The following is a 23,557-nucleotide window of genomic DNA, read 5'->3' on the forward strand; positions in this document are numbered from 1 at the left end:
TCTCGGTCAAGAATTAAAATAAAAAGCAAATGCTAAGATAAGAGTTGATGGTGGCCAAATTATTCTTCCTGTTCACATCAGACACTTGATCACATCACATGAAGACCAGTTAGTTAGTGATTTTTGCAATATTCAAATGTAATACTGTATATTGATATGTCTAATGAATATACAATGAATAGCCCATAGTAACCTGAGTAATCTTTTTTATCACATGATTACAACTCCTTACACTTGGAACTTAATTTGGAACACTGTAGTTAAAAACGAAAGTTGTTGTCTCTATATACATTATTGTTGCTCGGAGGTTTCAATTTCTCAGAAATGATTCTTGTAGTGATAGACATGAAATTATTACTGTAGCCTCTCCAAACAGGTTATGCATCACATTCAAACACTTTCCTTTGAGCTCAGTTAAGTCTCACGTCAAAAACAGGAGGCAGAAACTCCCAAAGCTGACACGGAAGAAAAAAAAAAGAGAACGTTCTCTGCGCACCAAGGCAGGACAAAAACGGTATAAAGTAACAAAAAATAGCCGGTGCAACACAGATGTCTTCTTACTTGAAGGTTTTATTACTTAAGGTGCAAAACAGTGACTAACGTTTCAATGTAGAGTTACATCTTCATCAGAGTCCTTTGTGAGAACTTTGTGAGTATACATTTTTCTTTGACAATACTGTTCCTTTATATTAATTAGCAAATATATTTGCTCAGGGCAGCTCAGTGGGAATCATTTTATTTAATTTTTTTATGTTTCATTAACAGGTAAGGCCCTCGTTATGGCCACAGCTAAGACCGCAACGCACGTTTTGAACATATAAACCTTTACAAATCAAAAACCTGTTACAATTATTCTGCTATGTTCTTTCCCAGGAGGTGCAACTGTGATCCTGACTCCTGTTCTTCTGGCCGCCATGGGTTACACCTCACTACCAGCAATAATAGCAGCTATTGTGGCTGCAATTACTAATGCAGGCATAACAGCAGGAGCTTTGACGACAATCATGGGTCTTTTTGGTGAGCAAAATATTTTATTTATATCTTTTTCAGTCAATGTAAAAATCTGGGAAAACTGTTAAAAAACAAAAAAGCATGTTTTTTATAGCAGAGAGGAGCAGCCTGAGCTTTATTTCTAACATTATTCTATCAACAGACATTTACATCAATAGTCTGGCGTTATAATTTATTTGCCTTGGGTGTACTGTGGCGTGGGTAAGACTGTTTTTAGTTGCAGGCTAGCAGATACTGTTGACTTGCGCTAGCCTAGCACCAGCAAACTCTGCAACTGGAAGGACTGGATGAAAAGTGTTGAAAACAGTAAAAAATAACACACTGGCTAACTTGGAAATGTAGTCCTATGTCCAAAATTCTGAAAACACTGAAGCAGTATCTTTCACAGGTTACACAGATTTATTGCATACAACATTTCAGTTGCCTGATAGAACAAAAGTGCTGTTTAGTAAGTGAACTGATATCATTTGCAGTTGCCTCCTTCACTTGGCAAAAGTAAAAATCTTCATCTTGTTCTGTCCTGATTTTTTTAGATGATTATGGCAGCCAGCCAGCCACTGCTGCTCCAACTGCTCCAGCTGCTGCTCCAGCGCCAGCCACAGCTGCAGTGGCAGCTCCTGACAGACCAGCTGCACCTACAGCAAGATACACAGGCTTTAGCTCAAGGTATAGAGCTACAGAGAAGCTGATAGAGTATTGTTCTCAAGATAAAGACTAAATGTAACAATAGCATTTTATAGGCATACATACATACTTTTTTTTAATTATGTAATGGCATTTACCTGCTGCCTGCAAAACAGCCACTGTACTTCCTGCTGCCACTGCTCCTCCGTTAGCAACTGCAGCAGTCGACATCATGCCAGCAGCATAGGAGCCTGCTGCTATTCCAGCTGAGTTGAAACCTATGGCTCCCAGAACAAAAGGAGCCCCGACCACAGCACATACTGCACATGGACAACAACACAGGAAAGTAAAATTAGTTGTTAATGTTAGTGTACTACTTCATTTAACCCCATGTAAACTGAGTCCTGCAGCGGCGCAGGTTTGAATCCGACCTTCTGCCTTTTGCTACGTGTCATCCCCCATCTCTCTCCCCCTTTCATGTCTATCCACTGTCGCTATAAAATAAAGGGAAAAGCCCCAACAAAAACCTTAAAAAAAGAGATCATAATAGTGTTATTCCAGCATGCATGACCTGCAGTTATTTGAGGCAAAAAATCGATTAATTAATTAATACAAAATTCATATTTAATACATTAGTTAATTAATTTTCATGAAGTTTATTGCAGTAAAAAGGGAGCATTTATCTAATGGCCAAATACACCATTCTTTAAGTCCCCATCCTCTCAATTAAAATAAATGACTCTGTGAATAAACTTAGATGTAATACTAAACTCTTGTCGGTGGAGGGGGGTATTGCCCTGCTATTTGAAAGCTGTGTCAGTGGCAGCAAAGTTTCCTCAGTTTACAGAAAGTTAGAGTGGGTTAATGTCTGAATCACTTTCTGTTCAAGTTGTCAGGTGAACACATCCAATGATGAGCATCAAACTGTTATAGATGTAGTGGGGATACTTTCAATGATGGCTGTATTAAACTGTACACACTGAGGATTCAGTCTTTTATTTAGAATTTCTTAAGTTGATGATGTTGTCTGAGTTAATATTGGATAGTGTATTGCTTATATGTAGGCTTATGCCAAGAAATGTAATGAGCCTGTGATGGTTATGGGTTCACCTGAGATGGATTTTTGGTACAGGGATTATAATTTAGTCTTAAAAGCACTGTGGCTGATTTTATCCAAGCCAGCAGATCTTACTGTACGTACACACCGCCGCTGACTTGAGCTTCAAAGTTACAGGAAGTCATTCATTTCCAATGGAAGCTGGTGTGCCAGTTTAGCTGGTGATCATGTTAACTGGTGATATTTGCATGAAATCAGTGAATATTCAACAAGGCCCTGCCCTGCGTTCTGCTCTGCCTCCGCCCTTCGAGTGCCAGAGGCTCACATTTGTGTTTGCAAATGAGACAAAATAATGGATATCGCTGAAAACATCACCAGTTTATGTGTAATTCATGTCCGTTTAAGCATTATCCACACAAATACGACACATACTGTATGAACGGAAAAAAACAACGAAACAACGCACTAGAGATCTAGCTGGGATTCGAACCTTCGATGTCATGGACAAAAAAAAGTTAATAAACTAACTTCGATCATCTATACCACTACGCCACAATACTTTTATAATTTCTACTTATATATTGGACTTTTAGTCCGAGTTAACACAGGTTAATATATGAGAGAAATATACGCCCATGTTAACTGGTGATATTACAATAATGCAGCCAGCCAGCTCCATGGAGCTCCACCGAGTATTCCAGTAGTCCAGTATCCAGGGAGACTGTGACTTTCACTGGGTATGGTTGGGGTATGGTGTGGTGTTTATCGTCAGACTGTGTGGAGCTCCTAGCTAAAGTCTGACACGTCTTACCAAATTTGCAATTAGCCATCAATTTTTTGTAAAACAGCCCATATTTGAGCTTTATATAGTTGATTTCTCGCTTAAAAAAGTCTCAGAAGAGAATTTAATAACGAAATAGTAGACAAACAATGTATAACTTTGCAGTGTCTGAAATATGAGACCTGCTGTCTCGTCTCCAATGTGTTTCTATGTAGTTCGCTCAAACCAATCAGCGCGCAGCTCATCTAAATATTCATGAGCATACCATATTTGGAAGAAAAAGCGCTTGTTCCAAATAGAGCCATATTCACAGAGTAGTTAAGGGCCTAATAAAATAGCATTCGGGCAATTTTCAGCCCAACCAATGTTACATACCCTATTAGGAGACCTTAAGGAACAGTGTAAAATACCCTATATAATCATTCTATCACCCCTTTGAAGTTTGGTACCTACTACACATGGACAACAACACAGCAGAGGAAACCTTCTTATCAATGACAGTGTGCTAACTTGTCAGGCCACTTTAAAATGGATCATGCATTATATACGTTTAGAATGTAAATTGCTGTATACATTAAAGCGTTAAAATAAGTTTAAAAAAAACAAACATTAGGCTGGACAGTAAAGTCCTACCTGCACTTCCTACCACAGCGGTAGCTGTCACTGAAACAAAAGAAGAAAGCCAAAATCAACATTTACAGTCCGTATGAGACATTTGCCTTGGTTACTATCATTATTATTTTTTTTAAATGAGAAAAGCTAAATATTAATTAGAGAATAAGTACTTTTGAAAGAAACGTATCAGTCAAAGGAACACTAGGTTACTCACAAGGGTCCATGTCGTTCTCTGTTTTGAAGAGTCACGAACTGGGCTGAGTTTTATAAACAACAGCTGGGTTAGGTTTCATTTCTTCAAAAATGAAACTTTTTCAGTCTGAACAGAGGAGGGCGTCACAGAGTCATAATCTCAATTTAACCCAAATAAACTCAAGTAACATTTCTGAGGTCATAACCGTCTTTGGAAAATAATAAGAAAAAAATACACTAAAGAACACTAAAGGGTTGCTAAACCATTTTAGGTCTGACTGCTCCTTCAAGACAAACGTTCTACATAATAGTGTTATTCAAGACCTGCAGCTACTTTGACGATATATTGTCTTCACCGTTTATGTTCATGTAGGCTATACCAACAGTTAACTGCAATAAATAAAGGAGAATTTAATTGAATCTGCTATTTGAGTCAAGGCATATCTAAAGTCCTGAAAGATTATATTTTTTGCGCACAGGCTATACGATTTATCTTTGAGCACAGTACAACTGTAAATAATGTATGCCTATATATTTTTTTGGGCAGCACAATAAACTTTATTTTAAAAACATATTGTCTGGTGAAATAAAGCGGAAAACTGGACAGATATTCTGAACTGGATTAGAAGAGATAGTTTATTTATATATATTTTTGTTTTTTTCATGACTGTTTGATACTCGTTCTCGAATGATTGATTGCTGCGTTCAATGATCATAAAAAAAATGATGAGCTGACACCTCCCGAGCGATAATTATAAAGTCAGATTGTGGCTGATTCGCATTTCCCATGTTCTCACGAGTTTGTGTGCATGTGCGCATGCGTGGGTTGAAATGGAACGCGCTCCTTTGATGGAACGCGTTCCTTTGAACGGCTTTGATGCCTTGATGTCTATGATGTCATGCCAGTGACCCTGGATCAGTTTGATTCTAAAACCAGCCTTTAGTTTTCACTCTTGACAAGTGACCTGAAGATTACACTCAGAACTAAGTTCCAAATACACCCAAGCAAAGCAGCCTAGTGAACGAAAAGTCTCTAAAATGGACAAATCCGGATCTGAGATGGACAACAATATCCATATCACACCAGAGGATCTTCTGCCCATAGTAAACAAATGTTTTGAAAGAATCTCTGCAGCACAGTGGACTATGATAGCTGCAGATACCTGGGACTCAGACACACAAGCTAATCTGACTGATATGCTTACTGAAATGGTACAGTCGCTCTCCACAGATGTCCTGAGAAATGGAATACCAATGTGTCAGCAACTTCTTAAGAGTGAACCTCAGGCTGATATAACTACAATTTTGAATAACTTCATCAATTGCATAGGAGACTCCATTCATGGTAGCTTTGCTGCAGCTTTTCACGTCCCACAAGACAAATGTGAAAGTGCTGAGAAGCTGGCAGCACTGGTCGAGACTGAAGTTGCACAAAAGGTACACTTTGCTGTATCTGTGGCCATGGACAGCCCTGTTTGGCCATCAGAACCTGCCGTTTTTGTCAATGGCTCCATGTCCAACACAGCGTCTCTTCGTCTTATGGTGTTTCATGCTAAAAAATGTATTAGAAGATATTTAGGTAAGGTGAACTCCCAGTGCCTGGGACTGTGTTGGCCGAAAAAAATCACTGAGCCACAAAAAAGCTCTGAATCTACAACAGAGATGGAAATGGAAGAGCCAGAGAAATGTGAATCATCTCAGAGCATAACATCTAGGATCTCTGTCCCCTCAGCGACAATTGCTGTGAGTGAAATCCTCGCCAAATGGTCCGGCGAGACACCAGAAATCGAAGAAGAGGCTGGAACAGCTCTCCCGCCTCTCAGTACCTCTCTGGATGCTCATTTCGCAGCGTCTAAAATTGTCAACACTATAATTACTGACCTGCATGACAAAGACTACGGACATGTTCCTGAATGCACTGAGAAAAGTAGCTCATCTGGACCTCATTTTGATATAAGGTTAATACTAAATGAGGTAAAAGACTTTTTTGCCTCAAAGGCCACACCTTCAGAAGATACATCCAACGACAGCCAAAACGTTCGTTGCAAGTTTTTCAAAAAACAATTTGAAAAAATGCAGACAGAGCTGAAGAGCATGTTTATGACTGAAGACACAGGCTTTGTTGTGAGTCTGAAACCGGATTCAGGATTCTCTCAGAATAAAATCATACAAGATTGGCACTCTGTTGAAGACATTCTCCCAGGAGCTGTACCAGAGTCTACCACACCCACCCATGAAGCTGGACGTCTGACCAGCAGGCAGAGATTGATCAGTGTGAGAAAGCAGTCTTCTTCAGTAGATTATGAGACCATCAAAAATGACGTTGACAGCTTGTTTAATCAATTAAACCTACGACAGAAACCTGCAGCAAACGGCAGCAAAACACCAGATGTCTTCGCGTCAAATGGCGTGTTCAGCAAGTTCTCAAAGGCACTGACTGATAAAATGTACGACCACCTGAATACTGGCCCAACATATCAGATTCCTATGGTTCAAACGGAAAGATGTCTCTCTGACTCTGTCATCTGTGGGATCAGAAGAAAGTCTCACCTTTCACCTGAAGTTCTATATGTCATGACAGAAGATGCAGTGGGAAAGTTCTTGCAGCAGGGGCTACTCTGGTTGGAAAAGGACCCATCAGAAAAAGCAAGTCACAGTGACAAAGTCTCTGGTGCTCTAACTGACATCCAAAACTTAATCGCAAAAATGCTGACACTACCCAAAGAAGAAAACGACAAGCAGGAGTCCCCTAAAGCCAGCGACAGTCAGACTACAACACCTTCTCGTTCAAGTCAAGCATCAAGCGCTAATGATGGGACACTATCTGAGTACATCTGCAGTAATGATGATATTAACAACTTGAATGTCAGACGCCACGTTGATAGTTACAAATTTATTCCACGCAATGCGGCTCCAAGAGTCGCAAATAATGAATTGTCCTCTGAGTTTTCACCGGTCTGTGACCCCAGTGAGACGACTGAGAGGTTGACCGACCTCTTCATCACTGCTCTGCTCATGAGGCTTCTCACAAAAGTCCCTCGGAGGACCAGAATGTCCCTGCAGCTGGCAGACATCGACGCCATCATCAAACGTCTGTCAGAGAAGGCGCAGAAGGAAATCAACATCCCTGAATCTGCTGTCAGAGAAAACAGAAACATCTTGAAAAATGCAAACAAGATGTTCATAGACCTTGAAAAGGAGTTTGGTTCTCCAAAAAGGCTACTGGAGGCTGCAATGGCATCAAACGATACATCTTTTGATGATGCTGTTTTGAAGAGTCTGAAAATCCATCTGAATATCCTCCTCGGTCCACGGCCAAAGACGTTTGCAGCTGTGAAGTCTGCAGTTGTCAAGTTTTTTACAGCAGTGGGAAACCTGTTAATCAAGCCCTGTAGGGGTTTCCCTGCCTGCGGCCCCAAGCAGTCTTAAAACATACTGCATTTGTCTTGGGTATAATAAGGGTGCTCCGGTCTTCCTGCAACATTTCCTATCATAACAACAGAAAAAAAATCATGGCAGCTATACCTTGAGGCATACTGTATTCATCTTGAAGGAAACAATTTAATAGGTCCACCATCACACCTTCCATCTCACCTGACTTGTGATAGGTCTGATGAGATGAAGGGTAGTGGTAGACTGGGGTAAACCCAGCCCGATCTGCCGGCGATTTGATTTCGCCCTGCAGCTCAGGCTGGAAACCTGTACGTTTATCTATCCTGCTTCCATTACAATTTTGTGGGGACCAATCACAAACTGGCTTAGCCACCTGGCGCGCTATTGGCGGGTTTAACACGATGACGATAGAGAAGCGACCAAGCAGCTTCTTGTTTACATTCGGCCACCGAAGCGCAGCAACCCGTTGATGCCGCTGCTACGTCACCTGGATCGTTGATCTGATTGGTTGAAGGACTATCCAATTGCGTACAGAGTCATTTGAACTATGCCCGTTGACCACGCCTCTTGTGCAGTAGAAAATACAGAGCAGACTACCCAGACTAATGTTCAATCTTAAAAGATTTAGCTTGGTCTGTTGATAGCCAGACTAGGGTAGTGGTGATTTTATAACAAAAACCTAAAAAAAAATTCTTTCCTTCAAGATGAGTGCCATGAATAGACCTTTCTCACAGCAGGCATTTTGACACATAATAGCATTGTTCCATTTAGGTGTTGCACTTGTGTTGGACAAGTCAAAATGTCCGCTGTAAAACACATTTCAAATCATAACATTAAAAAAAATCATGGCAGCTATACCTTGAGGCATACTGTATTCATCTTGAAGGAAACTATTTAATAGCTCCACCATCACACCTTCCATCTCACCTGACTTGTGATAGGTCCGATGAGATGAAGGGTAGTGGTAGACTGGGGTAAACCCAGCCCGATCTGCCAGCGATTTGATTTCGCCCTGCAGCTCAGGCTGGAAACCTTTCAAATCATAACATTAAAAAAACCAAATTTTAAAATATATTTTGGTTGTGTTTTTCTTTGCTGTCAGATGTTGTCATGGGTATAAAATTCTTAACTCAGGTTGATTCTAACAATAAATGTTTTTGAACAAAGAAGATAATGTGTGCTAGTTGTTTCCGCTATAAGGTAGTTATTGCATGTAACCGTGTTTCTGTTATGCGTTTAACCCGCCTATTGTGTTCTAGGCAAAGGTGGCCAATTACAACTTTCTTCTGTCATAAATATGGTACATTTCATCTTACTGACCAAAGGCTTCATGTATTCCTACACACAAGGCATTTAACATGTAAAATAGGGTATTACATATATGGAAACATGTAAGATAGGATAAAAACAAGATAAAATAGTATTACAATAAAAGTGGAATAAGTATGTATTATCATTATTAAAAAAGGAATAATGATAAAAAAAATACTGATTCCCGACAAAAAAATGTACCCCTTACCTATCTAAAACCTTGTGAAAAAAGATGTGTTTAGTCTGCTTTTAAAAGAAGATACTGTTGTAGCAAAACCTTAGTTCATGTGGAAGAGAATTCCAGAGAGTAGGACCATAATGACCGAAAGCAACATAAGCGGATTTAGAATTGATTCTAGGTATAATGAGGAGACTTTTATAAAAAAAGGTAACAGTGAGGCTCAATGAAATGACGACATTTTGTCCACCATTAACAGCCATAGGAAATGAATAAGACATTCTGTTCAACCAGCTGATGGAAAACTTCCCAATACAACCACACTCACACAGACCAGAATCGCCACACTATGTTTTTTCACCACTGTTTGAGCCTTTTTAGAACCTTTCAGCTCATAGTTTTGGTTTCATGGCCCATAACTGACCAGAAAAATGTTGCTTTAAATTTAAAAAAAACTTGATGAACCAGTGAACACTTGAATTCATTTACTGACCGAGTTCTTTAAGGTAGACATTATGAGGAATGGAAATATTTACAGAAGACACTGAAACAGTATCATTTCACAGATTGTTGCACAAAACATTGCAGTTGTCTGAAATTACAAAAGTGCTGTTTAGTAAATTAACTGATGTAAAGCGCTCGTTACAGTTAATGATCATTTCCTGGGTTTTGGATGTTTAGAGCAGGGGATTGTTGTTGTAACACCACCAAGTAACTGCCTGGGCTACCTGCTTCAAATAATTATACTCCTAGTTGTTGGTTATGAGGCCTGTTATACTTGTATCATCAGCATATTTCTATTCAATTTTATTTATTGTATCAAATAGTTATCTCAAGACACTTTACAGATAGAGTAGGTCTAGACCACACTCTATAATTTACAAAGACCCAACAATTCCAGTATTTCCCCCAAGAGCAAGCATTTAGTGCGACAGTGGCAAGGAAAAACTTCCTTTTAGGGAGAAACCTAAAGAAGATGGTTACCGAACTGTGCTGTGAAATTGTATGCTATAAGGAAAAGAGCCAATGTGATAAGACACAGTGGAGGGGCACCAGTGCTGAGGATTCAAAGGGCTTTAAACCACTGTCTCCTTTCCCACAGGAAGGTCCAGATATTCATATGAACCCACAGCTGATAATGTCCCGACTATGCAGTTCCTATGAACTGTATGAGCTTTATAGCATGTTTCAGCTCAGGGTTTTGTTTTACGGCCCACAACTGTGGCCAGAAAAAAAAAGCTGCTTTAATTAAAAAAAATATATATAATAATAATAATAATAATAATAATAATAATGTTTATGAACCAGTAAACACTTTCATTCATTTACTCACTCAGTCCTTTCTAGTGGACATTATGAGGAATGGAAATATTAACAGACAACACCGAAGCAATATCTTTCACAGGTTACACAGATTTATTGCACAAAACATTTCAGTTGTCTGAAATCAGAAGTGCTGTTTAGTAAATTAACTGATGTAATTTGCAATAACCTCCTTAATTTGGTAAACGTAAAAAATATTGTAAATATATCTTGTTCCTTGTTCTTATTCATGGTCATTTTCAGCGGATGAACCTTGTCAGCCATCCCACTGCTGCTCCAACTCCAGCCACAGCTGCAGTGGCAGCTCCTGACAGACCAGCTGCACCTACAGCAAGATACACAGGCTTTAGCTCAAGGTATAGAGCTACAGAGAAGCTGATAGAGTATTGTTCTCAAGATAAAAGACTAAATTTAACAGTGGCATACTGTCATCACAGTGTATAGAGTAGTAGCTGACCATTTACAGTTTTTCTTGATTGCTTTGACCTGCTTAAAGAAACTGGGATCCATCTTGGTTTACATGTATTTTGTATAATATTTACAGTATTTCAGTTTTCAGCCATAGTTTCAAAATAAGGAACAGTGGAATCAATAACATTTGCATCAAAGCATTTCTGATTCTGGATCCAATTCTTTGCAAGAAGGCAAATTTGTCAACAAATGTTACTGGCATGAAAGCTACATACAGTAATAGGTACAGTAATAGTAGCTACAATGACAAGCAATGGTGCATTGATTCATACTGAGTGCTGTATTTAGTATTTTGTTGTCCACTGTGTAATGGTTGATTGGAAGAGCTCATACACTTGTTTGCAAGTTGTGTTGTTTGAAAGGCAAAATTTTCTTTTGTTGCATATTTTAAATGTTTTGGCACGGTTAGAGCCTTTTGCAAACAAAATGTGTCATTTTGACCATGAGTGCCACTGTTTCAGCCTGTGTGTTAACTGTTTTGAAAAATGTGGAGTTTGAGGTGACTGCTGTGTCAAAGCAATCAAGAAAAACTGTAATTGTACCTTAACACTTTATTTTGTTGAATACCGCACTATTTATCCACATAAGCTTATTAATCTCTAACATGACAATGCTACATTAATGATGGTTCAGTTCCAGGTTTGTCAGACACATTGTGTAGAAATTAATGTTGTTGCACTTCGAAAAGACATTACAAGTTACCTGGCACATGATTCCCCCTTGTATTATTGTTTTAGCAAACAGTTTAAAACACAAGATTAAAATTAATTTAAAAAAAATAAGAAAATTAAGCAATGACATTTACCTGCTGCCTGCAAAACAGCCACTGTACTTCCTGCTGCCACTGCTCCTCCGTTAGCAACTGCAACAGTCGACATCATGCCAGCAGCATAGGAGCCTGCCGCTATTCCAGCTGAGGTGAAACCTATGGCTCCCAGAACAACAGGAGCCCCGACCACACCAACTACTGCACACGGACAACAACACAGCAGAGGGAACTTTGTTGTTAATGTTAGTGTGCTAACTTGTCAGGTCACTTTAAAATGGATCATGCATGTATAAGTTTAACATGGAAATGGTGTTAAAAATCTGTTTAAAAACGTAAACAAAGGTGGTCCATAAAGTCTGGACAGTACAAAGTCCTACCTGCACCTCCTACAATGGCAGCAGCTGTCCCTGAAACAAAAGATGAAAGCCAAAATCCACCTTTACAGTCCATCTGGCTTAATCAAAGACATTTGCTTTGGTTACTCACATTATAACATGTTTAAGGAACGCTTATCAGTAAAAGTATCAGTACTTTCAAGGAATTTTATAATTATCATCTAGGGCATAATTTCCACTGGGGACAGGGAGGACATGTCCCCCCCACACTTTTCAAACTCCTGTTTGTGTCCCCCCCCACTTTCAAATTTGTTAGATATTATTTCATTTAAAAGTCTCAGTGATCTGCCCCTATTTTAAACAATAAAGAAAGTAAGACATCTTTTTCTTTCTTTCTTTCTTTCTTTCTTTCAATCTATAATTATGATCAACTTAATTATTTTCCGGATTTTGAATCATCATAGTTGCTAAACTTATGTAGAAATTCAGGAAATATAAATATAAAGTTACACCCTTGAGTATCATCAAATGACCAGCAATACTCACCAGCAAGGCCCATCTTTTTATAGGTCTGACAAACTGTTCTGAGAAACCAAACTGTTGGAATCAAAACAAAAAGATTGAGTCCCTAGGTGTGTCATTGAACAGGAAGTGAAACTTAAACTGTTCTCTTTAATACGTCAGTGATTAACATTTCTGGTACAGTGACGTGTGTAGCATCAAAATGATGGTTCACAATGCTTTACTGATAGCTCCAAAACCATAGATATAGAACAAAACAAATTGTTTTATATCTATGTCCAAAACCGTACCGTCCGTAAACACACCGTAACAACACGCTGGAAGTAAAGAAGAAAACAAATCTCAATTTTGAACTTGTTGAAACAAAATGACAAGCTCTGATAGCGCGCTATGTAACGTTAATTGATGATAAAGCTTGATTATCTTTATAATTACAATACGCATAAAAACTAATAGAATAGAATACATCTTTAATGGCCACCAAGGTGGACATTTTTCTTTGGCTCACCTATGTAACGGTATGAAAACTTAACCTCACGGTTATAGTGACCAAAATGATCATGGTTTTCGGTATTATCGCAGTATTTTTAAAAGTGTGGTCAATATGTTCAGAAAGCACTGATAGGCCTACACAAGCTGAAATACTTTCAAAAAGTGTAAAAGTGTGTTTATTATATTACAAAAATATAGGCAGAACCTTATCAAAAGTGCAACTTTTAACATCAAAGGAACAAGGGTTCAGCATGTAAACAGCTTATTTGTCAGGAACATTTCCAGTAGTGCAAGTTTAAATTATACAAATCCAAACATTCAAGCTAAGACATAAAGAAAAATATGTAAACAACTCAAAGAAACACCACTAATTATATACTTGTTTTCTTCATAATCAAAAATAAAATGTAAAACTGTACACATGAACACTTTAAAGTAAAATGTAATTATCACGGTTTTCTGTATTAAAAACAGTCATTGTTATTGTCAACATTTTTAATCACGGTTTACCGTTACACCGGTAATTGTTACATCCCTAGGCTCACCAGCCATACAATACAGATAAACATACAGACAACATCTCAGACATAATAAGTGGAGCATAAAAAGATTAAATGAAAAAAAGAAAATCAGGATAAAAAAGAATAAATACGCTTAAAATAGCAGCTCAGTTTGAGGTTGTCACTTGGTTTGGTTGAGGATACTGATGGCATTTGGAATAAAAGATTTTTTTAAATACACTTTTTGCCAGAGGCACTCTGAGGGGCCTCCCAAATTTCAGGAGCTCACACTGACTGGAAAGAGGGTGTGTACTATCTGCAGTGATTTTCCTAGCTTTCTTCCTCATTCTGTCAGTGTATATTTGGGTCAGATGTTTTGGGGGGTTTCCCCAATATTCTGCTAGCCATTGACACTATCAAAGCCTTTCCACTCCCTATTCATTCATTCATTCATTCATTCATTCAGCTAATGAATGCTGATTGGTCAGTGAAGGACTGATTACGATCGGTGATCCCGCGTGACGGCAACCGAAGCAGAACCAGAATGTCAGAGTGAATATTTCTGCGTGGTCTTTAAAACATTAGCAAACCTCTTTCTAGAACGTGTATTAACAGGGAGAGCCTAACCTGTCAGCTGTGTTGTCGATGCCTCGAGAGAGAAAAGGAAGCGACTCAGCGCTTGCCGTATCTTATATACCGTCTATGGCCGTATCTCTGTCCGCATATGAGAATGACGTCATTGACATTTTAAAAGGCTTTTTAGAACAAAAAAGCCACTTTAAAAAGTATGTATTTTCTTAGCCTCCCTTTTCGAATGCAACAAAATTACTAGACAAAAAATGATATCCTGACAAAAGTGGATTTTGAGGGGTATAGCTCCATGGAGTACCATTCATTTTACACTGGCCTGTGAGCGCCCCCTATACGGATCAAGAGTGGATCTGCAACAAGTTCAGAATCCGGAAGTAACGAGCAGAAATCAAAAATTCTTATATGTCTATGGCAGAAATTAGCTAGCTAAATCGAACATAGGATGCAAAAAAACAAAAAAAACATAGGACGCAAATTCAGCTCCAACCCTAATGTTGACCAACCATATGACAATTTAAGCATGATTGGCCGCCCCATATACTATAGCACACTTCAAAGTCAGCATTACTTCAGACACGTAACAGGAATGCAAACTGTTAACGAAATTATGGTAAAATTAGCACGTTAGCATGCTTAACGTTACACAAACACACTCACCCAACCAAGCAAAACTACAAAAATACATTTTAATGTCACTCAGGATACGAAGTATTGACAAATCTTGTGCCCTTATACTACATAGATGTAGGTCACACAAAGGTACAAAATACTAAACACACCTTCTTCTGGAAGACACAGCCGAGAAGTACGCAGACAGCCGCCTCGACCAGTGTGACAGTTATTTTTATTTTTACCGGAATTGCACTTTCAAAATAAAGGTACCAGCCTTGTCAATGTAATTTACCCGATAGAAATTAACACAGCCTTAATTAAAAGAACATAATAAATGAAAAAGCATGGACAACAACAGATTATCTACGTATGCTGGACCATACTGAAGGTCATTTACATAAGGCATCTCTATTATTAGAAGTTTTCTTTTACTTTCGTACTCTTGTAGCCTATATTCTCAGGTCTCTCTGAAAAAGAGAGCTTAATTTCAATGAGCCTGCCTGATTAAATTAAGATTGAATACATAAAAAATTTATAAGGAAACAAATAAATACTACAGACTTGCAGCTACTTAGAGGATACCATGTCTTTTAAGTATTCATGCACAGTTGATTGCAATGAAAGTGTGTAATTGAATGAATACATTTTAACTTACAGTTTGAGTCAAGGTAATCTAATGGACAAATACATAATTCTTCAAGTCCCAATCCTCTCATTTAAATGACTTTAAACGCTGAAAACTCCTTGTTGTAATACTAAATCTCTTATCAGTGGTAAGGCACCTATATGAAAGCTATCAGTCGCAGCAAAGCTTCTCAGTTCAAAGACACTTTGTGTTGTGTTTGGGTGAAAATGAAAGCTCATCTTCTGTTAACATAAAGTTAGAGACAGTCATATTCTGTTCAAGTTGTCAGGTGAACATATCCAATGATGAGCATAATAGACATGGCTGCGGCAGTGGCCTATTATTAATAACGGGAATTATATGAATTCTGTATTCACAGAAAAAAAAAACAGACTGAAATATCTCTACAACTATTGGATAGATTTTCATTCAATTTTATAAGGATTTCTCTGGTCCCCAGAGAATGAAGCCAACTGACTTTTGGCGATCTCCTGACTTTTCATCTAGGATGACATTTCACTTTACTTTACTTTAATGGCCACACGACCGAAGCGGTGGCATTTATTTTGGGTACAGAATGAACACAACACTTAGTACACAGTGTCAACAACACAACATAAGCATACATAACACAATAAATAATAATCACAATAGTATACTATACAACAAAGAATGAAAATGTATCACAATGCATGATGCAAGATGCTGATTTAATTTATCTGTCAAAGGTAAAAATGTCGTAAATGTATTTGGTTTATTCATGATCATTTTCTGCGGATGAAGCTAGTCAGCCATCCCACTGCTGCTCCAACACCGGACATAGCTGCAGTGGCAGCTCCTGACAGACCAGCTGCACCTACAGCAAGATACACAGGCTTTATATCAAGGTATAGAGCTACAGAGAAGCTGATAGAGTATTGTTCTCAAGATAAAAGACTAAATGAAACAGTGGCCCTATGGTCATCACAATGTATACTGTACAGAGTAGCAGTAGCTGCATTCAAATGTACCTAAACACTTATTTTGTTGTATACAGCACACATTAACATATTTAAGCTTATTAAGCTCTATTCTGACAATGCTACATCAGCCAGTGGTTTGCCAGACACTTTTAGACACATTTATGTTGTTACATTTCGAAAAGTCATAGTTACATGGCACACGATTACCCTTTTATTATTGTTCAAGCAAAGATCATCACACCATTGAGATATAGGCCTAGCAGTTGAAACCACAAGATTAAAATTAATTAAAAAAAATTTTAAAAATCAACTTTGGGGTTTTACCTATTGCCTGTAAAGAAGCCACCAGACTTCCCGCTGCCACTCCTCCTCCGTTAGCAACTGCAGCTGTCGACATCATGCCAGCAGCATAGGAGCCTGCTGCTATTCCAGCTGAGGTGAAACCTATGGCTCCCAGAACAAAAGGAGCCCCGACCACAGCACATACTGCACATGGACAACAACACAGCAGAGGGAACTTTTGTAAAAGATATGGTGTGCTAATTTGCCAGGCCACTTTAAAATTGATCATGCGGATGATCTACTAAGTTAAGCATGTAAATAACTTTTCTACATTAAAGAGTTGAAAAAGTAAACATATTAAAGCTTTCTAAAGTCTTACAAGCGCCTGCTCCTGCTCCCACTCCAATGGCGACAGCTGCCTCTGAAACACAAAATTAAAACCGAAATCAACAGATCATCTTAATTAAAGACATTTACTATGGTTAGGTACTATCATCATAATTCTTTTTTATATAAGGAAAACTTATAAGTAAAACAGATACTCACTTGGATCCATTTGTCTGACTCTGGTCGGACCTCTATCACTCTGGTCGGACCTCTATCATAGTCTTCTAAGGTCTGACCGTTAGTTTTTTGAGAAACGAAACTTAGAAGTTGAACAGGTGTCAGTACCCGATCCGTAACGCCTGTAAGATCCGTTCTGCACAGAAACTCAACGTGTTTTACGACACTGCCTGATCATGACGGGTACTGACAACTGGTTGAACCATGTAACACAAAAACATGTAACAAGATGGAGAAGAGTGTCACTTACTTAAAAAACGTGGCGTGTCATCGAATAACAGCAAGTTAAATATTTTTCATTTCTGTGTTATTATTAGTTATTGAATTATTACGGAATTCTGCATGCCAACCATGTTGTTCTACAATTATAGTAATAAATTATAGCATTTAGATTCCGGTATTAAAATAAACTGGTGGAATAGCGGTTTAACCAATAACAGTCAGGACCTTCGTTGTTGTTCAGCGGACCTGATCACATGGTAGGATTGCGCATGCGCTCGCTGTTCGGGGTTGATGGAGAGAAGATGCCCACTGCCATCATCCCCGTGTAGTGCAGGAGAGCTACAAACCGGTCATATTTACCGCAGACACCACCTCTGTTGTCTTTCAGCACAGCTGCATGTTGTAGTCTGACACAAGAAGCCCGATGTCTGTGGCAAATGCGAAACACACTGTCCTGAATCCGGTAAGAGGCTTATTATTATTATAATTATCTACCTCAGCCCTCTGATGCCATCATGCAATGATCAATAGACCCTCATGTAACGTTAGTTTGTATTACAGCTAAACACTATGTGCAGCAGCAGCAGCAGCAGCAGTAGTCTATAAACGGCCTGCACACTGGACGTAAACTTATCCGAGATATCCGACGGTGAATATATATTCTTGCTAATAAATGAAACACACAGGCGTTCGTTTAAGCTCCCTCGTATCAAGCAGCATGTCTTCAGTTTCTGTCAGTGCAGGTATCCAGTGCTTTAACGTCAACGTTCCACCTCAGGTGATCCCATACACAGGGCCCATACCTGGAGGCCTGCACCCTGGGGAGATCATCATCATTCAGGGCACTGTGCCCCCAGATGCGGACAGGTAAAATATAATTAGAGAGAAATATGTAGAAAAGTGTTTTGGATACGCCTTAGATGTGATTGGTAAACCCAAAGCATGTGATAGCCTACTTTAATCTGGGGAAACGTCTAAACCCTGTTGTGTCTAGTTCAGTGGTCCCCAAACCTTTTTTTTTAAAACCATGACACTTCCCATACCAACCTCCACAACACATACACTGACACGTGTGTATGTATGTACGATGTATGTATGACATCAACGACATCATCAGTCTGGATTCATTTTAGTTTAGCTCTGACTTTAATTGTTGCTTCCTCCACCTGGAGGTCAGAGGTCAGGGTTGGCTACAGAACTGTGTGTTGCTCAAAGAAACTTAAGCATTTTAAATGCTTGTGTCCTCTTGTCGAAGGTGGTCTTAAATAGAGATGGTCCGATACCATTTTTTTCTTCCAGATACCGATTCTGATACCTGAACTTGCGTATCGGCCGATACCGAGTACCGATCCGATACCAGTGTGTCATATATTTTATTATGTTTTAACAACTGTATACTACTATCCCTGTATGGATGTGATATGATTTCTATCTTTGTTGTCGGTCTGGCTCAGGTTAAACTCTTTGTGAAACATGAATGCCACAGAACTTTCTTTTATTCTGCAGTTTGACAGTCAGTTATAACGGAAAAAGAACATAAATAAACTACTTTAACGTATTTTTTCTTTAGGGCTTTATTACGTGGTATCGGATCGGTGCATAAACTCCAGTACTTCCCGATACCGATACCAGCATTTTAGGCAGTATCGGAGCCGATACCAGTATCGGTATCGGAACATCTCTAGTCTTAAACCCTCAGACCATCCAATACCACCACACCACACCACGGCTGGGTTAACAGGTTAAAGGGCATTTATTGACCCTCGAACAACTGATCTCTGTAGTGTGTGTGTATATAATGCCTGTTTTGTCATTTGCGGAATATTGATTAAACACAACCTCATTTGTGACTATGCACCACGCGAGCATAAACTGAAATATCGAATTGAGCTTGAAAGTTAATTATTCGCCTTGGCAACAGTAGTTCTGTCAACTGTTTTGCTGAACTTTTAAGCCCCTTTCATCATAATTGTTTTTAGTCAAAAATAACTACATTTTCACACAAGGCTTCTATACATGGACCTGCTTTTGTTTATATGGTGCAAACTCCCCAACCCTTGTCATGAAAGTGAACTTAGAAGCCCTGAGGCAGTTGTCCTCTTGGCCGGTTAATAATCCAGGCTCGGCGTGCACCCTCTCTGCAGGTTTCAGATCGACCTGTCGAGCGGCTGCAGCACCAAGCCGCGCTCTGACGTCGCCCTCCACTTCAGCCCTCGCTTCAAAGGTTCGCCCTGTGTGGTGTGTAACACCCTGCTGCAGGAGAGCTGGGGCAAAGAGGAAACGCTCCATCAGCTACCCTACAAACGCGGAGCCCCCTTCGAGACTATCATATTGGTGCACGAAGATGTCTTCAAGGTCAGTGAGCCCATGCTCTTCAGGATGAAGGCATGGCTAAACCTGTGTAGTACCTTAAAAAAGCAATTTGATTAATACAGTACAACTAAAGGATTTGTCTTCACCCTTAGGTGGCAGTAAATGGCACTCACCTGCTGGAATACAAGCACAAAATTCCACTGAACAGTGTCAACACATTTTCTATTTCTGGGAAAGTCAGGGTGCACGCTATTGGCTACATCCCAAACTCTGTAAGTACATTCCTATGCCTTTATTTTGTCCTCCACTAGCTGGTCAGATGTGTGTTTCTTTTATAAACATATCTGATTTATCATTTCTAAATAATACATTATTATAATTAATAATGTATGATCTTAATCTTCAGTGTGGCTTTTCTTTTTCTAGGCAATATATTCAGAATCAGGTGACTTGGTGAGTTTTTCCTTTTGCGTCATATACATAAAACCTCTGTGCCTAAATGTTCCCAGTATCTTGTGATGCTACTAAAACTGGATCACATTTCCTAAATTATTCCGTTGTTTGTGCACTGAAGACTGAATTTCAGAATGCAGCCCTCAGACTTTAAGGAAATTTCTGGTTTATTATTATCTGACTACCTGTGTTTCTTTACTTCTTTTTGTTATCAATGATGGCGCATTCCCAGATCTTAGCAATTCACTTGATGTGTACATTCTTATTACTGGTAGGAAGGATGACCCAAACTATGAAAATAACACCAAGTTAGTTACCCCAAATTATCCTTTCACTTATAACACAATTTTCACACCACTAAATATTTCCCTTTATCCCATATACATAATATAGCACTTAAACCTATCATCGTGCATGCTTTTGTATTTTTTACCTACATGTATGGAGGCCGATACTCCTCCACTGCTGCAGCATCTCACACTTAAAGAGGCATGAACAAATAGTTTGGAAAAGAGAGTAGAAAAGAGTTATAGATAGCATGTTGGGCCATAACTGCACTGAGCATTATAGAGCAAATGATTTAGAGAAAATAATTGAATGAAATGTATCAACTATTATGTTCTCATCCCAGAGCCTCCCTTACAAAGGCAGTGTACTCAAAGGACTGAGCCCTGGGCAGCACATCACGATCAAAGGACAGGTCAGCATGTATCCTCACAGGTAAATGATTAAGTGATTTAAAGTAACCTCGACATAACAAATAAAAGCAATCTGGTGTGCACATCTCACCAATATGTTTGAACTATTAATGTAAATGTCCCCTTTGGTAACGGCAACGATTCTTAAAAAAAAGAAGATTTACCTCTAATCCACGTTTCTTCCAGTTTTACAGTGAACCTCCGCAACAGCCGGACAGAGAACATCGCTCTACATCTGAACCCTCGCATGAAGTCGGGTGTGTTCATCAGGAACTCGTACCTGAGTGAATCCTGGGGTCAGGAGGAGCGGGAGCTGCCCTTCTTTCCCTTCTCGTCAGGGGAGTACTTCGAGGTAGGAACCACCTACAACTCATAAGGTTTATTTTTGAAAGGGCTTCTGCAGTCACTGAATTGGATGTTTATCTCATCACAAGTTGTATGTCTGCAATGATTGACTATTCCTCAGTATTTGTGTTTTGGCAGATTCTCATCCTCTGTCAGCCTCATCAGTTCAAGCTGGCAGTGAATGGCTCACACATGTTTGAGTTCAGGCATCGGGTACAGGATCTGAGCAGTATTGACCAGTTGGAGATCATGGGGGACCTGGAGCTCAATGATGTTAAACTGTGGTGACTCTGAATTCTAGACTTACGCAGAAGCCAGCGTCTTCAAGTCGTCGCAGACACTACGATGTGTACTGGTTATCGATGCTAAATTAGCTTAGTCGCAATGACCCAGACAATGGATGCTGAAAACGACCAACCCTATGCTGACTTCAGGTCAGGTTAGTCTTGCAGCAAATGTAGGTCACTGATTTTAAGCTAGTCTAGCACTTTTGGTGACCAAAGTCCATGGTCAGGCCCTACCATGGAGTTTTAATGGTCCATGTTTCCAGCCCTGGCTAGACAAGTGGTGCATGAGAGTTAGCTGTGCTGGAGCATCAGGCTGTGAGCCCCATGACTGTTTACAGCTACAAGTTAGGTTTGCCTTGGTTCATTTCTTATATTGTCTCTAGTGCATCTCTGCTGTAATATGCCCTTAGTGCACTGTATAATTAAAACTGGAAATATGTTTAATGTTAATAAGCACTAAGCTTTGTTTAAATGCCAAGACAGTCAGCAAATACAAACAGTGAATGACATCTAAGGGCTCCATTCCTTTGGAGCAAGGCCCAATAAAGACTAATTTATTGTACAGCCATGTTAAAAAGCTTTGAATCATTACTAAATAAGTGGTAACCTTTCAGAAATGAAAATATTTCTAATGGGAGTTCACTTTTTTTTTTCTTTTTTTCTAATAGGACATGCCTACTTAGGGCATGCCCACATGACATGTAATGGTGCAGCAGAACTCAAGCACAGTGCAGTACAGGGTCAGTTCAATATATAACTATTTCAATAACCTGAAGGAATGACATTTTGCAATCTTTCTGCAATCTGTAGAATATAGTAGAATCCTGTATCTGACCATCTCGTCTCACTGCTCTCCCACTCATTGATGCAATGAATGAAAAAACAAAACAATCTGGGATATTTCTTTTCCAATATGTCTTTATGCATTATCTGTTGTAAAATATGTATTCCCCATGTATCATAAATTATTTAATAAATGAATGTGTTGCTATTATCATTTTGTGTCCACTGTTTGTCTGTTTGAGTTAAACCTGAATTAATTGATATTTGGCCACTAGGGGGCAGCACAACAGGCTGTAAACACAACAATGATATATTTTCACATTAACATTGCTAGGGTGAAGGCGTTGGCATGAAGTGGCTTATTTACATATCCAGCAGACCCGAAGCTACATTAGCATTTTGGAGTCATGTCATTGTCTACCAGAGTCTAATATTCACTTTCCTTCTAACACGTCTTTAATTAAATGCTCCACCTTCTGCTCCAGACAACCATCAGGTAGCAAAACATTTTTGTTTTTGCCGTCAATCTTTGCAAGTTCTTTACTAGAACAACCCTTTCACATTGCATGTAGTTTTTTTTTTTTTTTTTTAAATATAAAAATATTGGTTATTGCAACTTTCATTAGTCATAAAGTAGGTGTCTGCACTTGATGACTGTCTTATGTCTGATCATTTTCTTAAATGAAATGTATGTAAATGAAACAGTATGTATGAAATGTTTAATGTTAAACTACACTTTCATCAGCAGTACTCATACTCAACCACAAGGTGGTAGAAGATAATTGAATGATGATTAACTGTCTTTTTACTACCCAGACACCTTTACCAACCACTGCCAGTGAACTCTAGATCTTTTTTCTTTAAGGCATCCACAAATCACTTTTAGGGGCCTGACCATGACTTCTGTCAGGATGAATGGAAGACTAAAATGGCCTACAGAAAGTCTTCATAAATGTTTAGCAACAGTCATTAGACATGCTTGTTTTTAAATCTGCCTCATTTACGCCTAATGCAGAAATCCGTCACAAGATGAACTTTAAAGGAAATGTAGTCGCCACAAGACTCTCACATTATGACTTCTTAATCTCAATGCAATCTTATCTGATAAAAAGTTGGTGTTTTATTAATATCCACAGGAAATATAATTTGTAATAACCATGGTACAGTACAACAGTCTCTTTCAGTTTTTTTAACATAGAAAAAGCAGGATGATATGCAACATGATGACATCAACCATTGCACTGCT

The 23,557-nt window shown here is 38.9% G+C and overlaps 2 protein-coding genes and 1 pseudogene across 3 annotated transcripts; 1 reads left to right on the forward strand and 2 right to left on the reverse strand.

Annotated features, from left to right (window-relative positions):
• Nucleotides 1-1,391: 1,391 nt before the first annotated feature.
• LOC144535133 (interferon alpha-inducible protein 27-like protein 1) lies at nucleotides 1,392-14,252 on the reverse strand. Its single transcript, XM_078277425.1, has 6 exons — nucleotides 14,202-14,252; nucleotides 12,607-12,657; nucleotides 12,103-12,132; nucleotides 11,762-11,923; nucleotides 10,753-10,810; nucleotides 1,392-1,600 (listed from the first exon to the last, which is right to left on the reverse strand). The coding sequence occupies exons 2-6, from the start codon at nucleotides 12,617-12,619 to the stop codon at nucleotides 1,549-1,551; spliced, it is 315 nt and encodes a 104-aa protein (XP_078133551.1). The 5' UTR covers nucleotides 12,620-12,657; nucleotides 14,202-14,252; the 3' UTR covers nucleotides 1,392-1,548.
• A 2,371-nt stretch (nucleotides 14,253-16,623) lies between these two features.
• Nucleotides 16,624-17,563, reverse strand: LOC144535605 (interferon alpha-inducible protein 27, mitochondrial pseudogene; annotated as a pseudogene).
• Nucleotides 17,564-17,724: 161 nt separating this feature from the next.
• lgals8b (galectin 8b) lies at nucleotides 17,725-22,517 on the forward strand. 2 transcript variants are annotated; one of them, XM_078277424.1, is made up of 8 exons: nucleotides 17,725-17,895; nucleotides 18,211-18,299; nucleotides 19,577-19,787; nucleotides 19,898-20,017; nucleotides 20,172-20,198; nucleotides 20,830-20,918; nucleotides 21,083-21,248; nucleotides 21,380-22,517. In XM_078277424.1, the coding sequence occupies exons 1-8, from the start codon at nucleotides 17,857-17,859 to the stop codon at nucleotides 21,527-21,529; spliced, it is 891 nt and encodes a 296-aa protein (XP_078133550.1). In that variant the 5' UTR covers nucleotides 17,725-17,856; the 3' UTR covers nucleotides 21,530-22,517. The 2 variants fall into 2 exon arrangements, with proteins under 2 accessions (XP_078133550.1, XP_078133549.1); XM_078277423.1 differs by lacking the exon at nucleotides 17,725-17,895 and having other exon boundaries at nucleotides 18,073-18,299.
• The last annotated feature ends 1,040 nt before the right edge of the window (nucleotides 22,518-23,557 follow it).

The sequence above is a fragment of the Sander vitreus genome, chromosome 20, assembly GCF_031162955.1.
Source record: "Sander vitreus isolate 19-12246 chromosome 20, sanVit1, whole genome shotgun sequence".
Lineage (NCBI taxonomy): Eukaryota > Metazoa > Chordata > Actinopteri > Perciformes > Percidae > Sander > Sander vitreus.